This window comes from Ochotona princeps, chromosome 7 (assembly GCF_030435755.1).
Source record: "Ochotona princeps isolate mOchPri1 chromosome 7, mOchPri1.hap1, whole genome shotgun sequence".
NCBI classification, from domain to species: Eukaryota; Metazoa; Chordata; class Mammalia; order Lagomorpha; family Ochotonidae; genus Ochotona; species Ochotona princeps.
In genome coordinates, this window is record NC_080838.1 from 43046889 (window position 1) to 43066393 (window position 19505).

The window sequence follows — 19505 nt, forward strand, 5'->3', positions numbered from 1 at the left end:
TAAGGTGGACAAAGAGAAGGAACAAAGATTTCAGTGGGCCAGAGTTGGAAAAAAATCACATCACAGCCTAGGTTCCGCTCCGCATCCTCCTGAAATTCAGCCACCCAGCCACCGAGCAAACCTTTCCACCGCGACATCTCACAGGCACTGAGGTCATCATCTATACCTTCTAACCACATACCATGCTAGAAACTTGGGAGTCCTTCACCCCTCAAACCCTCATTATCACCACCACAGCAACTGTTATAATGTGAATATGAGCTGCTGTCCAGCCCACTGCCTCATTAGTAATGTCTCATTTGATCTTTACTTAAAAAACTCTGAGTCAGCTGGGTTTCCGCAGGGTGGTGGTTATCACATTCGCCTCATACCTTACAAGGCTGGGGCCCGCATAGTGGGGACAGGCTAATCCCTGCCTGGAAGCTAATCCTCTGCCTCTTGTGTCACTATCCCATGTGGATGCTGGCTCATGTTTCAGCTGCTCCGCTTCTGATTCTTCAACCTGCTTATGGCTGCTCCAGCTGCCCCACTTCTGATCCAGCAACCTGCTCATGGCCTGGGACAGCAACAGAGGTTAGACCAAGTGCTTAGACCCCTGCACCCACACAGGAGACCTAGAGGAAGCCTTATCTACCATAGTAGCACCACAATGCTACAGGCCTCTTTATCTTTTCTTCTTAGTTCTTTTGCTCTCTCTCCCTCTCTCTCCCTCACTCCTCTCTCCCATCTCCAACCATCACTATTTAAAAGGAAGCCTCAACTCTCAGTTGGTTGACCACAATGTCGTCTAGTCCTAAGCCTCACCTAGTTGTTCTCCAAATTACCCATGTGGCAATTCAGAAGCCCAAAGACCCACACATTCCAGGCACCCTCCCTGAATGAACTGAAGCGTGATCTCCTATCAAGTGCGGAAATTACCTGGTCTCAACCCCGGCGATTCTGTGCTGCAACACAGAGCCACTGAGCGTTCAACACAGCCTGATAGCATGTTTCTTTCAGAATACTGGCAGCTATTTCCAAAAACATTGGAAAACACTCAGAGCAAAACTAAATTCACCTGTGTGCTAGACTGACCCATTGTCAGCAGATTATAAGCTCCAAAGTACCAGACAATTTCCTTGTATGGAATCGTTACCATGTTTCCATCGACTTGGGGATAAAAGCTAATCTTATCTGACATCAAAGGCCTCCCAACGAGGCAGCCCACTCCGACTTCTCCCACTGCACCTCTCTCCAAATGTCCTTCAAACATATGCAGAGTCGTTGGGTTGAGGGCCTTCTATTTTTCTGGAAGGTACCCTTCTCCATGGCTACAGAGGTTGTGATGCATTTTTCTGTCTACCCAGGTGTCCTTCACATGACTTATCTCTCAGGATTAAGTTGGACCATCATAACTCCATCTCTCAAGGTCAGGGATATTGCCCCTAAGATATCTTCTTGTAAAATCCAATACCAAACACAGCCCTGATTCTGCAGTGTGATTATGTGCGGGTCTTCCACGCTAACACTGAGATGCATGAAGACCCTGGACTTCATTTTACTGGGATGATGTGTGCAATGGTGGGCTCAGAATAAGGCAGGTGACAATGGTACTCAGTACATAGACATTGAATGACTGCATCAACTCAACACTAAACCCATGAATGTTCCCTGATCCTCCCCGGAGGGAGCTCATCCTCCCCCTCAGTTCCATCACCTCTTTTGCCCTCTTTCCTATTTTAGACCCATACCAGGGATAAAAGCCAACTATTTTACCAAGTTGAGCTCCTCAAAAGCAAGGGTCCTTGTTTTATTAATATTTATATCTTCCCAGCACTTAAGTTAGCTCTCAAATATTTGTCAGATAAATCACAGTAAAACTCTGAAGGCTACGGTTCTGTAATTCCATTCTGTTTCCTTCTCGTTCCATTATCCAAGTGCAAACACTGCTAGATAATCACAACGGTTCTACTTCTGAGATTTGTGGATGAGTATGATCAGAGAAACGAGGAAGAAATGGTGCAGCTGCACACAGAGTTAGCCAACAAAAGGCTTTATTTAGGAATGAGTTAACAGGACAAAGTGTCTACTTTTAGTCAATTATTTACTTCCAAAAATCGGCAGGGTAAATAAAATGTACTGAAAAACATGCTACACACTATATATCCTGAGAAAGACCCTTGTAAAGCACCGCTCCCAGTTCTTCATGTGTATTCTGCCTATTGAGCACACACTGTAGGAGGCAAACTTACGGTGACAATTTTGCAATACAGATTTAAGGAAACTGTGGTTCAGAAAAGCTAGATCTCTAGCTTCTCACAGCTGCGAGTCATAAGAACACAGATCCTGAACCCAGATCAGTTGGTGACAAAGCACATATTCTTCTCGTCTCTGTACAGTGTCTCAGCCACAGCTCCACTAGGCAATCTTGTAAATGTTAGTAACTACAAGATACGTACACTGGAGTCGACTTTTTTTTAGTCTCCTTGAACAAAGAAATTCTTTAACCTGTATAACAAAATCAATTTCCCCCAACATTTTTATTAAAAATACTACCTTAGAAACATGTTCAATGACATGTGATGCTATCTTTCATTAATCATCTTAAAAGTACACTGAAGGTACCAATTCCATTTGACATATTTCTCCACTAAAGTATCATTAGAAGATTGATGAAATGATATTATTCACTGCCAAAAATATTTTAAACAAGACATCCCTTATGTACCAAAACAACACAATGAATACCAATAGTTGCTACTATAATAGTTTGTATATTTTATACAACAAAAATATTCCTTACCTGAATTGTTCCATAGAAAATTAGCAAACATGAAACACAATTCCCTGGGGTTAATTATAGGCCGATGTTAGTAATTTCATTTGGTTGACTTTTTGAATATTTGCTTCTTTAAGTATTAAAAATAGAAACTATCCTTTAGGTTAGAATGGAGGTCAGTTTATTAGAGTCATACAATAGGAAAAAGGAATTACGAACTGAAAGGGGGAAAAGTCTAATGTAATAACTGGATTAAAATTAATTTAGTACAACTGTGAACAGGGTAAGACCATCTTATGGAATAGTTTCCTCACAAAGAAGCAACTCAGAAAGACATCTAAGGTTAAGTTTTGTTTATAGCTTTGTCACATTATCAAGAAGTTATGCCTTTCAAGACATAGATTAGCCAAATATATTTCAAGAAATATGTTCCTCTAACCTTTGAGCTGGCACCTTATTCTGGCTAGTCTCTGCCTTAAGACGTAGAAAGCTGCAAAACAAATGTCCAAAAAAAGAAATTCCAGATCTTTTCTCTGTAAGGAGGCTGGACTTGGGTATTTATCAACTTGTTACATTCCCGGAGACTTACACATATTCAACTTTCAGTGCTTTTCTGAAACAAAAAAAAAAAGTCTAGGACATGTTTAAAATAGTAATATTTTAGTCACCATTTGTTATTTTAAAACATTTTATAACAAAGATATTAACCAATAATTGAAGTTATGCTATTCTTCAATAGTTCAAGTTCAGACCTTTTTGACATGGTATCTTCCAATCCAATTTTTCACTTTCAGAATATTAATTTTTGGTTCCTAGAGACAGTATCCTTTTATTTCAATGCATGTTGGACAAAACAGCTGTAAAAATTAAACATTTTCATCGATTAGTAACTAAGGCTGGTATCTTTAAATTGGTTATGTCTTCACTTACCTGTTTTTTACAGACTGTATGTCTCCTTTTCTCTCCAACTTTGGAGAGAAAATATTAAGGTTTTTTTTTTCCTTCCCCTCCACAGCATACTCCTCTGGCATAGCTGCTGTGGTTGTCAATAGCAACAAGAATTACCGAGAAAGCCCAGCCATTTCATTTGAAGATACATAAACAAACCGGCTTGAGGAAAGTAAAGGGGAGAAACTTGAAGCACTATTGCAAATAATGGTCAGAGATGGGCCAACCTAGAAAAGCTAGAGGGAAGGGAAGAGATTATTTTCGTCCCTTCTGTTTTTGATATATGCCTTCATGTTTTAAAGCACAGACCATCCACTTTAACTTGCAATTGGGGTCTTTGCAAAATGTTAAATTAGTTGAACAGAACCTTCTTTGGGGTAGTATCAAAATGAAAAATAAACACTCTAAATCCACTATGATTCAGTTGATAACTTAGCAATCGATCCAGAAGGGGTGCTTTGTGGTTTTTGAGGCAACCATTACATTGTTTTCATGTTGGTTAGGTTTACAACAAATGTGCGTTTTTGTTTTTATTGTTGTTGTTAGTTTTAAAAGAACTCACCATATCTTGATGCTGACACATTTCTTAAAATAGAATAATGAATTACATCAGGCACAATCTAAGCAAACAGCTGAAAATAAATCAAAGCATAAATAGCAAATTATATTCTGGATCACATATGAAGAAAAATTGTTTATGATCTGGTTATATGTAAGCAGGAAAAAAATATAAAAGGATACCGTTTCTGTAATACTCTTTAATTGCCAATTTTGAATAATCTAGCTTAACAGGAAAAATGGTTATTTTAAGCAAAGGTAAAACAACTCAATAAAGAATAGCAAACATCATTATTTTCTAACTAGTTGTATTAGTATCAAGCAGCTGAACAGATCTGTATAATTTATTTTCCTCTTATTGTATGAATGGGTCATATTTTTTCTCTTTAAAATATCTATTTTAATGTATATACATTTATTAAGTGTTATGGTGTAAATATGCATACCTGTTAAGACTTCAAAGCAAAAAAAAATTTAGCCAGCATCCTATATTTATAAATTTGTACTTTAAAACTATAACAAAATCATCTTTTAAATAAGAAACATGTTAATTCTGAAATAAATTACTTCCAGGGAGTTTCTGGGGCCTTGTTTCTATTGATGGATCAGGAAATGTTCACAGGATACCATCACTTACAATCTTTGTAAATCTGCCAAAAATAAAAGCCCTAGTTGTGTGTGTGTGTGTGTGTGTGTGTGTGTGTAAACCCACTGTGATTAGCAACTCTTGAAAAATCTACCAATACTTTCCCACAATCTTCTCTCTGCATCCATCGTAAAATGGTGACAGTAATAAACTACACAACACAGCCAGTGAAGCCCCTCAGCTGCAGCATGTAACTTGAGAACTCTTTCCTGCAATGTGCCCCCAGAACTACCACTTCAGTTCACAGGATGGTTCTCTGACAACAGGCAATCTGCTGCGTATGGCTAAAATTAATAGAACATTCCAATTATTTTATGGAACTGTGATCCCTACAAAGCAGAGAACGGTTTATGGATTTGGAGCCAGCCCTGGACTTACGCATAAAGCTGAAGAAGACAAGGTGTAAGATCTCTGGGGAAGTGAGCCTCATTCTTATCTAAAGGAGTGCCCATCTTCACGTGAGCATCTTTGAAAAAGGTTAGAAAACAGCCATATGTCTGAACATGTATGGCCTTCGGAAAGACACGATAAAAGGTGACAAAGACGGCTGATGTAGTTACTTCATGCACTTATGACTCAGACTGGAGGCATGTGGCCTCGTCAGGGAGCTGTACAGCAGGCCACGTGAGGTCGTCACAGGGAAGAAACACCAGGTCTGAGCAAGGAGAGGTCCCCCTGCATGGTGCACGCTCCCCTCCCAGTCCAAAGCATCAGCTGGAAAAGTTCACTACACCTCCACAGTTTTCGTTTTCGACAAGTTTCTATTCACCAAGCAAACTCTTCACAGGCCACCATTCAGCTCCTCACACTCCCAAAGCCAAAACTCCGAACAACAGACTCCAGGAACAGCATGTTCCTTAGGAATCTGCATGGTCTCCACTTCCAGCGCGTATCTTTGTAAGCATCAGAGAAATGCAAAAATTCATCAGAACTCACAAGATGGGAAAACAGCACACTGAACAGTTCTACACATGGACGCTTCTCAACTTTACAGATAGTTTTTGCAAAGGGTACTTATTTCAAAATAACTTTAAAAAAAACTTTAGTTTGAGAATAAAATTATACATCAAAATGTTTTAATTCTTTACATGAAATCACGAGCAAAACTTTTAATTCAATGATCTTACACTTCAAGTCAAAGGAGAGTTCACCTTAAAATTACCGTAATCTTTGTGAAACACCATGAAATATTTACGCAGTCATTTGAACTTCAAACAATTCATCCAGTAGAAACTATTTCTATAGAATTATACACAATATGAAATCAATTCTAAGCATCCACACACATTTAATAAATACAACTAACACAAGCCGTGATTATGTGTTTGCCCTATTGATGATTAATGGCTTTGCCACTTGCCATGCAAACATTTGGCAGATAGTTATCAAGTCCCTATAAAATCGTAACACTGAAATAAAATAGCAAGTACCAAAGGCTTTGGAAAAATATTTTAAATGGCAGGAGTCTTATATTTAGTATGCCTATCCATAAAATTTCTTAACATTGGCAATATACACCATTGACCATTTAGGGATCATTCAGATAAACTGGATTTATGAATCTGATTTGTGAAAAATCAAGTTAAGGTCTTTGAAAAGTAATACTGGTTTTGACAAAGTAAATATAAATTCAGGAGTTCCTAATTGTTTTCTCCCTTTGTATACGTCACCACAACACTTTTCTGTAATGATGTTTCCTAAAATTTCACAAAATATCAGCAATCTTTATCAAAGGGAGAGTCGACATTTTGGTTCAGCAGGTTAAACCACCTACAATGCTGGTATCCCATTTGGTTTCTGGTTGAGCCTCCACTGTTCCACTTCTGATCCAGCTCCCTGCTAATGCTTCTGGGAAAGCAGCGGAGGATGGCTTATTTGCTTGGGTCCCTCTACCCATGTAGGAGACCCAGATAAAGCTTCTGGCTCCTGGCTTCTGCCTGGGTGTTGCAGCAACTTGGGGAGTAAAATAGCAGATGAAAGACGTCTTTCTCTCTCTTTCTCCCTCCATATCTCTGCCTCTTTCTCTCTAACTCTGGCTTTCAAATAAATAAATAAACGTCCTCAAAAAAAAAAAAAAAAAAAAGACTCCACTAGGACCACAACTGTCCCTTTAATTATGCACCAGTAGTTATTCATAAACTTAGAGAAGTGGTAGTGCATTATAACAGAAAATGGAGTTGGCAATGTGGCCACTACTTGCCAAATTTGGCACCCTCTGTGCATGCTGTGTCAAATCTCAGGTGCTCAAGTTATGATCCAGCTCCCTGCTCATGTGCCTGGGAAAGCAGTGCAAGATGGCCCAAGTCTTTGGTCTCCTGTGCACACATGGGAGATTCAGATGGAATCCCAGGGTCCCAGCTTTGGCCTGACCATTATAGTCATTTGGGGAGTGAATCTGCAAGTGGAAGACGTCTGTCTCTCAACCCCTCTCTCGCTCGCTCAGCCTCCCTCCACAACTTTGTTTTTCAAACTAATCTTTAAAAAAAAAAGTTCCCTTGTATTTGGTATTACTTGACTCTAAGTTCCCTTGTATTTGGTATTACTTGACTCTAGCCATTTTTCAGTAGCTACATTTTGCATCCGATTTGCTCTGGCAGGTTCCGAGGGATACACGGTCAGTCACATGAGGTCTATGTTACTATCATTTTCTCTATTCTCACTTGGTGATCTTATGTGGAAATTTTCTGGAGCCAAACGATCCTGGCTACATTCAGCTATCATTGAGGATCAATCATCTTTGTTCCCATGAAGAGGCAGAAAACCTTGGCTTTGGCAATACTGATCGAGCTCCCCTGGGAGTGACCATAGGGACAGTCCAGACAGGACAGATTGTTCAGAATGGTGATCTCTGAGGAAAGTGCTCACAGTCTCTCTCCGGGAGCTGGGTCCTCACCTGAACTGCTGGGCTCACAGGATGCTTGTTGAGCCATATCTCATTATTTGGTTTTGTTTGCTTGTTTGAAAGGGGGGGTCCCTCTAGGCAGGTATTCATCAAGGTTTCAGGTTCCAACTAAATGAAACATCTTCTGTTATTAGACTAATACAGAAAAGAGGATGTCTCTGTAACTCTTCCATTTCTAAATAATGGTGTTGATATAGACACAGAATCTCATTATATAGCATAGTCTATGAAACTAAAACATCGAAAATCATTCAACGTGCATAAATAAATGGTTACTACATGGCACAATGCACACCATTTAAAAACATAAGTCAGGGGATAGTGTGGTATAGTATATTAGCAGGGCCCAGCATAGTAACCTAGTGGCTGAAGTCTTTGCCTTTCACATGCTGGGATCCCATATGGGCACCAAGTTTCTGTCCTGGCTGCTCCAGTCCACATCACGCTCTCTGCTTGTGGCTGAGAAAGCAGTCGAGGACGGCCCCAAAGCCTTGAGACTCTGCACCCATGTGGGAGACCTGGGAGAAGCTCCTGACTCCTGGCTTTGGATTGGCTCAGTTCCAGCTGTTGCGGTCACTTGGGGAGTGAATCAGAGGACAGAAGATCTACTTTCTGTCTCTCCTCTCTTTATATCTGACTTTCCAATAAAAAAAAAAATAGGGCCTGGCGTGGTAGCCAAGTGGCTAAACTCCTTGCCTTGAATGTTCCAGGATCCCATCTAGGCACTGGTTTTTGTACTGGCAGCCCGGCTTCCCATCCAGCTCCCTGCTTGAGGCCTGAGAAGACAGTCAAGGATGGCCCAAAGCCTTGGGACCCTGCACCCGTGTGGGAGACCCGGAAGAAGCTCCTGGATCCTGGATCCTGGATCCCGGCTTCGGATTGGGGCAGCTCTGGCTGTTGCGGCTGCTTGGGAAGTGAACCATCGGACGAAAGATTTTCCTCTCTCTCTCCTCCTCTCTGTATATCTGCCTTTCCAATAAAAATAAATAAATCCTTAAAATAAATAAATAAATAAATCTTAGGGGGGAAAAAAGCTGCCATTAGCAATTGCAGCATCCTAAATGGGTGTGGGTTCATATGTTAGTTGCTCTACTTCCAATCCAACTCCTTGTTGGTGGCCTGAGACAAACAGCTGAAGATGATCTAAGCGCTTGGGCCCCTGTCACCCATGTGGAAGAACCAGATGAAGCTCTTGGCTCCTGGATGTGGACTGCTCAACCATGACCATCTGGGAACTAAACCAGCAGATGGAAGAGTTGTCTATCCATGACTTTGATGTTCAAAATAATAAATAACTCATTTCTAAAATACAACAAGTAACTGCCTTTTAATGAGCTGGTGGTGCTGGTACCAATATGCAAAATTTAGGAAAAAAGAATACAGAAAAGCTTATAGTTTGTACTATAATTTTATAAAACAGGACAAACATGAAAATATTTAGAAATCTCTGCAACAATCTTAATGAACACTGGTTACAATTACAATTAAGCTTCAGGAAAACAAGGCGCTTAGTACATTCACCACCTTCTCTCTCTTTATATTTTCCTAAATATGCATTTCTCACTTGTCCCTCAAAAAAGACAATTTAAACATATAATTGGATAAAGATCCAAATAACTAATGGGAAAGACCTGCGTGCCCTTACATTTTAAAGTCATTTTATAAGCTATTCCGGTACAAAAATGTTTTGGTCACTGTTGAAAATCTTTTTATTGTAACACATGTCCCAAGAACCAGTATTCAGGTCTCGGTGTTCTCCATGTGCCTAGTGCGTGTCCAGGTGCTAAGATGATGGCTAAGGACAAAGACAACAGGAGACCAATGAAGTGTGCAATCCTTAAAAGACTGCGTGACTCTTCCTTACAAAACAAAAGAATACCACATCTCTAAAACACAGACAACAGAAAGGTGGAAGGGCAACGTGAGTCCTGTCCATTAGACTAAACTACCCCACCTCCAGTGGCCTCTAATCCGAGGGAGAACATGACAAAGGAGAGCAGGTGGCTCTTTGCCCACTTGTCAAGAGGATTTTTATTGAAAAAGAGTAGAGATACTTTAAGGCATCCAAAAAACAAGCGTAGATTTGACTCGGTCTTCGATGCCCAAAGTCTTGTTCTAGCACTTGTTCCCATCGAACCACTCACTTAAGAGACCACTGGCCGGGCCCGGCGGCGTGGCCTAGCGGCTAAAGTCCTCGCCTTGAAAGCCCCGGGATCCCATATGGGCGCCGGTTCTAATCCCGGCAGCTCCACTTCCCATCCAGCTCCCTGCTTGTGGCCTGGGAAGGCAGTCGAGGACGGCCCAAAGCTTTGGGACCCTGCACCCGTGTGGGAGACCCGGAAGAGGTTCCTGGTTCCTGGCATCGGATCGGCGCGCACCGGCCCGTTGCGGCTCACTTGGGGAGTGAAACACCGGACGGAAGATCTTCCTCTCTGTCTCTCCTCCTCTCTGTATATCCGGCTTTCCAATAATAATAAAATCTTTAAAAAAAAAAAAAAAAGAGAGACCACTGGCCAAGCGACAAAAATTACAAATGTTTATACTACTTAGCCACATATGAAAAATGTATCCTGCATAAATGCTAAAGCACTTGCCAAACAAGTTTTCTTCAGCATTATTGAAGAACTGCTGGACGAGGAGGAGAAAGAGAAGGACACAGAACATACCGTTTGCTTTCATTTGTACAAAACAGGCCATGCACAGGGGCCGGGACAGAGATAAGAACACAGAAATTCACTCGTAAGGATATAAAATATTTCAGAAATGTACACAGAAAAGTAATAATACTTACTACTCCGAGAAAGAATATTTGAAGAAATTAGTACACTTTCTCTTAGAAAACAAACCAATATATTTTTTTTCAAGTTAGGGAAAAAACTTCAGAAATGTGCTCCAAAGAAGGGGTAGGAGTGCTCCATATGTGAGCGTCAGGAAGAGGACTGAACCTGAGGACCCAGAATCCTCCTCTCCTGCCCTTTCCCTTCCCCATCAAGGCATGGCTCCCGCGATGAACATCTTTTCTTACACAAAGGGTACTGCATGGAGTCACTCACTACCATCCCGCCTCCTCTCACTTAGAAAGCAGAACTGATTCAACCAATTCAAAGTGCACAGAACATGGACTCTACGGATACTGCAAGTGAAAAATACCAGTGATATACGCTGGGCATTGTACTTTCTTACCAGAGGTGGGAGCAGGGAAGAATCGACTTCCACTTTGAGAAAGTTTCAGAAAGTTTCCAAATCAAACACAGTGTGCTTTCTGAGGGCAGCATTGTCCCCTTGGTGCTGGTGTACACGCCCACAACAGGCACCATATCCCTGAGACGGGTTTAGCTGCTGAACTTGCAGAGACTAGAGAGGTGCCCTTTATCTGGTCTTTCCTTCCAGCTTGAAAAGTACTTCGGGAAGGATCTCAGGAAATTAGTGGATCTTAACAGTATTACGTAAAGGTAAGTTGGAATGAGAGAAAGGAAGGAAAGAACTGAGTGATTTCTGTGAAACTTAACTCTGAAGATTACACATCCTCAAAAATGACCTGTTTGCAAAGATCAAGCTTCTCTAACATTGACTTGCCTTTGGAATCTGCATTCCAAGACCACTTGAAGTTACCCAAAGTACATGGTGTTCTTAAGCAGCCTTTCAAGCAAAGTGGTCATTCAATCATCTTAACCAAAAGCTTCACTTCCTAAGGATCTGCGGGTTCGAGTTTAGTGCCAATGAAATTATGAAATCATTTTACTGCATTCTTTATTCCTAAAAGAAAATGATCAGGTTCTGCATTCTCATCCCAAAATAAGGGGAGGAAGCTAATAAACTTAGGGTAATAAAGCATACTCATTCCATTGAGCTCCTGCCGGAACCCTGCAGGAATCTTCAATACGGCCCCAGTTGGAGTCCCCTGATCTAGCTCCCTGCTAATGGGTTTGGAAATGCAGCAGAGGATTGTCCAAGTGCCTGGGCCCCTGTACTCACATGGGAGAACCAGATGAACCTTCTGGCTCCTGGAAGTGAACCAGGATATGGAAGGTCTAATTTTCAAATAATTAAATAAATCTTAGAAAAGAACCTAAAGTTTTCACTTTCCATAGCAATTGCACAGTCATGGCCTTTATTCACTTTAGGGAAGATGGAGAAGGAAATACGAGTCAGAACTAACAAACCAATAGAAGTGTACATTTTCTATCTTTCCAGTATCTTCAGGAGAAGCTAGCATCTGCATTTTCCCCAGTATTAAAGAATGAAGGACAGGGCCAGGCACAATAGCCTAGTGGCTAAAGTCCCTGCTTTGCACATGCTAGGATCCAGTATGGGCGCCAGCTCTAATCCCAGGGGCCCCACTTCCCATCCTGCTTCCTGCTTGTAGCCTGGAAAAGCAGTGGAGAACAGCAGAAAGCCTTGGGAGCCTGCACCTGCGTGGGAGACCCGGAAGAAGCTCCTGGCTCCTGTCTTCGGATCAGGGCAGCTCTGGCCGTTGCGGCTTGCTTGGGGAGTGAATCAGCGGGCTGAAGATCTTTCTCTCTGTCTCTCCTCCTCTCTGTATGTCTGACTTTTCAATAAAATAAATAAATCTTAAAAAAAAATAAAGGATATTAAGCCATCCAAATTCACACTGTTACCTTCAAAAACCACAAACTGCTCACTAACCACTGACTGACTAGCAGCCAAAACCCTGTGAAACTTAATAGTAAATCTAAGAACTAGCTTGAGTTTTTCTTCACAAACTCTATGAGTACTTTCAACAAGAACATAAAAAAGTCAAATCTCCAATTAAAAATAAAGACAATCTTGCAGGAATAAAATATTTGGATCCTATAAATTCTCTTTTCATTAACAACGTTCTTGCCATAGTAAAGCTCCATCAGACCTTGATAATCTGCTTGTAAAACAGAAAAATCACATCTGGAAAATATGACTTTAGCTGGTCAGGTACAAAAGCCAGGACTTGAACTCAAGTTCCTAAATCATCTAGCGCTTTACTTAAGAGATATTGCTACAGTGTGCTAATTTTGGTAAATTAAGTCAGACACACTCTGATCAATCTGTTAGGAAGTCTATGTTTGGTAGGAGTAGGAAAACTTAATACAATTAAAGTGCCATTAAGGATGATGGAAGAGTTAGGGAACAGAATAATTACATGGAAAGCCACAGAAATATTGTGTGACAATTTCTGAGTCTGATTAAAGTCCTATGTGCTGGAAACACAAAACCATCAGCGTGTAAACATAATAAGAAATCTTCACTTGACAAATACAGAGCCACATCAATATTCATTCAAAACTCAAGATGACTAGAAAATCAAATTCTGAATTTTCAATATACTGGGTGTCTATTTATAGGTCAGGAACACAAAACAATCAAAGACTAGAAAGAAGCCAAGGGTATGACCCACAAAAGAAATATGAAAACAAAACCTGCCTATTTCTGGAATGTGCCATGCTTTTCCAGCAGGAGAGGAATGTTAGCACTGAACGTTGGGTGGAACAGGCAGGAGACAGGAGGGCACCCTTTTGGGGAACATCTTCAGCCATCCTTCATCAGTCTCAAAGGGAGGATAGTAACATCTCCTGGCTGATGATGGCTTCGCGCTCAAGTCATGAGAAGTGGCAGTCAGGCAACTCAGCCGCCTGCCAGTCTAGTTACTCTCTCTCTCCAAGCAAGATCATGAAAAGCAGCAATTGAAAAGGAAACGTGGCTGGTTCTGCGTAGTACATATGTTGGACTCGTGTAAAGTTGGGTCAGAACATTTCATAGATGCTCAACATATGAAACAGACCCTTACCCACACATTGCTGTACCAGGTCAGGGTATAGGTCTGATTAATATAACCAGGCTGCCACCTGCTCTTGCTTGCACACCCACCTCGTAAAACAACGAGGAGGCTCTGTGCCCAGGCAGGAACCATTACCTCTCACGCGGCTGTGTGGGGCACCTTTGACAAACCAGGAGCAAGCTCCTCATCGACAAAACCTCAGAGATGAGGTCAGGGTCAGAGAAGCAAAGATACTTTCCACATTAAATTTCCTAGAAGCTCTTTGGAATTTTGGTGGGGAGCCCATTCCTAGATCTAACTGTTAAACAATAATCAGGCAATTTCCTTGAATGTGTGCAGTGGTCAAGCTTTTAATTTCATAAAGTCTTTCCTTTTAAAAAGACTCAGGTGTTTTCAGAGATCCTCCCAGAATCCCTAAAAAGCTCTTTTGTTGCCTTTCCACTCCTTCCAAGTGACCTCTGCCCCCCACATTCCTCCACCTGTTTATAACCAAACAAACACAGACAGACTGGGAGCAAGTGAGATGCTGGGAAACAAGACGCACGCGAGGAATCGTCCATCCTGAGCTCACTGTTAGCATCTTGAAGTCTTCAATGTGAATGGGAAATAACCATTTGGCTTCTTTCATCTCGGAGGGAATTTTGTTTGATTGCAACACACAGGACCTTTATTTTGGCAACATAAATATGAAAAGCATTGACATGATGCCCAGTGAACAGAGAGGCTGGCGGCTCATGTAGGCTTCCTCCTACACCCTTTGGCTGTAGCAATATTCCTTTATATTTCTTTAATTTTAATCAAACCTATATACAGTATTTACTCTGTGTGATGAATAGTCTGACATTAGGGTTTGCTGCTGTGCTATAACAAGCTGTTTCTGTCTAGGCCACCAGCACTAACACATGGGCACAGGTTCGAGCCCCAGCTGCTCTACTTCTGATCCACCTCTCTACTAATCCACCTGGAAAAGTAGTAGAAGGTGGCCCAAATCATTGGGCCCCTGTACCCACATGGGAAACCCCAAAGAAGGCGTTAGACTGGCTCAGTTCCAGCCATTCCAATCAGCTGAGGAGTGAACCAGTGGACAGAAGATTAATCTACCTTTAATCTGTTGATTAATTTACTTTTAATCTGTTCATTAATGTCTATTAGTCTACCTTTCAAAAAACATTGTTTTAAAAGTTGTAACTCACTTTTTAGCCTCACGTAGGTCCTCTGAGAGATGTACTGTTTTAGAGACATTTTAGAGGTGAGAAACAAAGCAGAGAGGCTGAATGACTTGCCCGAAGTCACACAGCCAAGAAGAGATGAACCTGGGATTTAACTCCACTCTAACTCCAGCATCCACGTTCCCTTCCAGAAGGCTACCTTAAAACTTTCGCCAAATAAACAATAAACAGTAACTTCTACAAAATCACCCTACATAGTTTCTAAGAGCATTACCATTCAATAAATTCAGTCATGTCTAGCTGCAGCATCCTCACATTCGGTAGGACTAAGAATGAAAAAATAAATGCTATCATATACCATATTTGGCCCCTTTGGGAAAACAAAATGAATACATAATGCAGTAGTGTCTGTTCCTGCGTATGTGGGATTTGGTAATGTCAGGGCAACTTCCAAAGGTCTCTGTACTCATCCAATGCAGGATCACCAACTAGGTACACTCTAGAAAAAACTTAATGACATGGTACACGAAAGTAGAGAGCCCTCAGAGATGCTGCCCGGGGAATGCCGCATTGGGTGAGCCTCCGAGTTCTGCTCTCAGCACAGCTGCCAGGTGGCACATGCGCCCCAAGTCTCCACCTTCGGGAAAGGTGTGGTCCACTGCTGCCCAGGGCATCGTGCCAAGGCAGACTGCCAGGGTGGAGTGCTGAGACTGTGCATACCTTAAAGCACTTGAGCATTCAGTTGGGGAGATCGCAGTAGATTAAAGCAGCAAGCCGGAGGAAACTGCCCCCATTCCTGCAAAGGAATCTTCCAGGTCTCATTTGGGAGGGGTATAAATACACGCTCAGGCAGGAACAGGGTCCTGGCGCTACAGCCAGAGCCTGGGGCCTTCTCCTCTGTCCTGCTGTGGCCTCTCACAGGGCACAGCCTGTAAACACTACGGTGACACTGGCCAAAGCCTAAATCATAGCAGGAGCTCATTCTACAGTCTCACCATCTCTCCTGAACAATCTATGTTGACTGCATTAACCAATGTGGAAGTGTAGTTCTGCCTTGCGTCTTTTGTTCTACTGCACACTGGAGCTGCCCACATCCTCCTTCTGGGGGCGGCAAGAGCCCAGCTAGGAAAAGGAGCTAGCGGGCCACCAAACCTTCATGAAATCTCCCCATGCCAGCCCCAGCCAGAGATGACAGCCTGTGCACGCAGTTCCAGGCAACCTGTAACTGTCCCTCTTCCTCCTTCCAAAGGCTTAGGAGAAACACCACAGGCCTCTTCCAGTTACACAGCGGAGGGAACGTCTGACTTTTTAGAACCTGAATGACTCCGTATCCTGCCAACCCACCTCACAGGCAGGCTCCCACTGTCAGCTTTCACCTTCCTGCCGTCCTTCAGGCCTCCAGCCCTTTCCTCCTCAGCGATTAAGCCAAGTACCCCAAGGTGGAACTCAAATGAACTCCTACTCCCTCACCAGTTCCTTCCTAGCCCAGGAAAGACACTCTGGAAATGGACTTGATCATTTGAGGCTTTTTTTTTTTAAGTCTTTATCTTCTTTTTATTTATTCTTTCTTCTAGCAAAAAGACTGGGCTAAAATTTTATAAGCCATGTAGAATGTAGGAAACAAATATCTTAAATATCTCAAGTTTCTGTGATGAGGTTCTGAATGTTCATGTCCAAAAACCCATTTGCTATCATGAATAACACAAAACTCGATCTTCTGACTGAGCACTCATTACACACGGTTGATTACTTACAGAACTTGCAAATGACTCTTTTTGCAACGACTTTGCTTTGGTTATACTGGGTGATCCATTCAGAACAATGTCAATTCTATTTCACTTCAAGAAAAAAAAGATTTACACATGGGTCACTTTACACAACACCCATGGTGTAGATTTTCCAAGTATTCTCAGGCTAGAGTTTATTTAGTGTAAATACAGTCTAGACCTACTATCTAACTCCCATCTCAGCCCACAGCTAAACAAGGGAATAAGCCTAATGAGAACCCATCAACATTCTTGGTGGCTTTCTGGGAATGACAAGGCTGGCACTGTCGTGCAACACAGGAATGGGCAGAACAGGAAGTCAGGGATTGCACACCCTGCGTGGCGCACTCTGGCGTGCTGTGTGAAGCCGTGAAGCAGAGACGTGAGGGCCCCAGGTCTGATACTCACGTTGACAGTGTCCCCAGGACTGACGAGCCCAGCCCCAGCAGCAGTCAATCCTGCCGCCATAGCGACACAGGCCGATGGAGGACACTATCTGCCGCGGCCACCTACCAAACAAAGAGATTTGATGTAAATACAGGTACTCTGGAGATGAAAAATAACATCCCCTTCGCTGTTTTTAAACAGCACTTTCAGATCGTGCCCAGCAATGTTCCACAAATGCCTGTGTTGTGCCTGGCCAACGGAAAGCTCAAACTCCTTCACAGAAACAACTGTGCTAGGATCTAATTTCTGATTTCACAAAGTGACACAGATACACCCTCAACACACAGCGGTATGGACAAGAGGAGGGGGACCATTCTCTCCTAATGAGAAATGGTACCAGCTACAGCCAAGAATTCACAAGGGTGTCACTCACAGATTGGGTTCTGGAGCCTGGAAAAAAAAAAAAACTCCAGAGTCCTCAAAGACCCACACCTGTTACTGGGGAATTCAGGGAGGGGATGGGAGGAGGGGCAGTATGTGCAATTCATCACGCACTGAAAGGTATTAAATAGCACAAGAGCTGTCAGAGCAGAAAGAAGAAACAGCCTCATGTACAGGTTGGATTGGGAAAGGGGCAGGAGGAGGGTCCTCAAAGCACAACGAAATGAAGCTCTTTTAGAAATGTAACTTTGGCAGACAAAGCCTCCCAGAGGAAAAAAATGTACTAAAAAATAGAAACCTAAATAAAGCCCAACAGAGCTCAAAGTGTAGCTGACATCTCCAAAGGGGTGCTGTGATGTCACAAACTTGCCTGCACCAATGGAGCACACTGGAAGTGTGGAATTTCAAGGCACAGAGAGAGACCCCAGATTCCACTCTCCCCCACTGGGTAAGCTGTTTCCTGGCTTTGATTCGCCCCCTCAATGATTTCCCCACTCCACCCCCAGCCCCGAAAGATCCGTGTTGTTACTGGCGGCTCCAGACATCTGGTTAAAGCTACATGAAAAGCACACGCAAAACGCTTGCTGTGTTTGTTCTGACTGTGCGTGCAAGAAATGCACAATATGCCCAGATGTGGGCAAAGAATGGCTTTAAAAAGGTGTATAGCCTCGGCCGGCGGCCCGAGTTTTCTAAAACTATTCTTCTCAATTCACATTTCCTTTACCTACCCGGGCCCAAAGAACAAAATCACCCCCCAACTCCCTGTTTCCTGTGTCCAGGTGGTAAACAAGTGGGGGGGGGCGGCGCTAACCCCTCTGCCCTCCGCTGGGTCTGGTCGGGTCCCCTCCAGGTAGAAGGCAACCAATCAGTCGTGGAATTGATTTGTTCCAAGATAACATGTGAAGTCTGGCTGCGGAGAGGCGGGACGCTGACGGGGAGGGCTGGCCCGTGCGGAGAAGCCGCTCCTGGCCGCAGCTCGTGGCGCGCCCGCCGGGAGACTCGAGGCTGCAGCCGCGCGCAGGCAGGCGTCGGGCCCGCCTCCAGACCCGCCTTCGCGCTCAGTCAGTCACTCACACACCCGGCGCCCGGGAGCCGACCCAGCGGCGGGAGCGGGCAGTCCGGAGCCGGGAGCGGCTGGCTGCCCAGGGCCAGCTGAGTGGCGGTGGCGGTGGCGGTGGCGGCGACGCGCGTCCGGGGCTGTCGGGACCTGTCAGAGCACGCCACAGCAGGGCGCGTTTTCTCTCTGCTTCTTTACCAACACACACACACACGTGGCGCCCCTCGTCTTTATTTTGAGGCCTCCAGCCAGGAGACCAAGGCGGTAGGAAAGAAGGTCTGTCCTGGTAGCCCCGGCCGTTTGCTCGCTGCCTCTGTGTGAGGAGCCCTGAGAGCGCCCACTCCCCCCCGTCGTTTAAGTTACCCCCACGGAAGAGAGATATACACCAAGAGTCGGGGTCCTGGCCAGGGAATGCCCCCCACGAATGGCCTCTGCGCCCTCGGGACAGAGTTCCCCGCGCGGGTTGCCGGGGGGTCGCGTGCTCCCGGCGGCAGGGAAGCCGCGGTGCGGCCGCTGGACCTCGGTACCGGGGCAACGCCTCTCGGACCCCGTAACTCTGCGTGGAGAGCCGCCCGGGAGGAGAGATGGGGATAAAAGGAGAGCCGGAAGGAGGACAGGGCGTCCCCGAGACCCTACTCACCTCCCGTCGAAGTCGGCGGCCGCCTGCAGGGAGAGCGTGGACACCAGCACCAGCGCCAGGAGGAAGTCCATGCTGGCCGGCGAGCCCCGGGCGAGAGCGCGGCTGCGAGCGGGGACAGGTTGGGTGCTGGGCGCGGCGGAGAGTCGCGCCCGCCTCCCGGGATGAGCCCTCTGCGGCCGCCGCTGTGGCTAACGCAGCCACTCCGGGAGCGAGAGGCTGCAGCCCGCAGCCCGCAGCCCGAGCAGGTCTGCCGCGCGCGGCCGGGAGTCCCCTCCGCCACCCTCCCCGCGAGGGGAGGCGCTGCCGGGGGAGCTGCGCCGCCCGCGGGGAGGGGCGCCGGGCCGGCTGGGGGGCGCGTGTGCCCGCCCCGCCGCCCTCCAGGCTCGGGCGAGCGCCGCCACGGGCGGCCGGCCCCTCCCGGGGGCCCCAGCGGGGCGGGCGGCCTCGGAGGGCGGCCAGC

At 44.5% G+C, this 19505-nt stretch overlaps 1 protein-coding gene across 4 annotated transcripts in view; it reads right to left on the reverse strand.

The window, feature by feature from the left end:
- The window catches only part of NPNT (nephronectin), a 70948-nt gene extending 51752 nt beyond the window's left edge, over positions 1-19196 (reverse strand). For 2 of the 4 annotated variants that reach the window (XM_004594276.4, XM_012929550.3), the window contains exons 1-3: positions 19046-19196; positions 16929-17029; positions 3198-3248 (exon numbers count right to left, since the gene is read on the reverse strand). In XM_004594276.4, the coding sequence (XP_004594333.2) occupies positions 3198-3248; positions 16929-17029; positions 19046-19116 (223 nt within the window). In that variant the 5' untranslated portion in view covers positions 19117-19196. The remainder of the gene's footprint in view (positions 1-3197; positions 3249-16928; positions 17030-19045) is intronic. The other 2 variants (XM_004594278.4, XM_004594275.4) reach the window with 1 other exon arrangement.
- Positions 19197-19505: the final 309 nt, after the last annotated feature.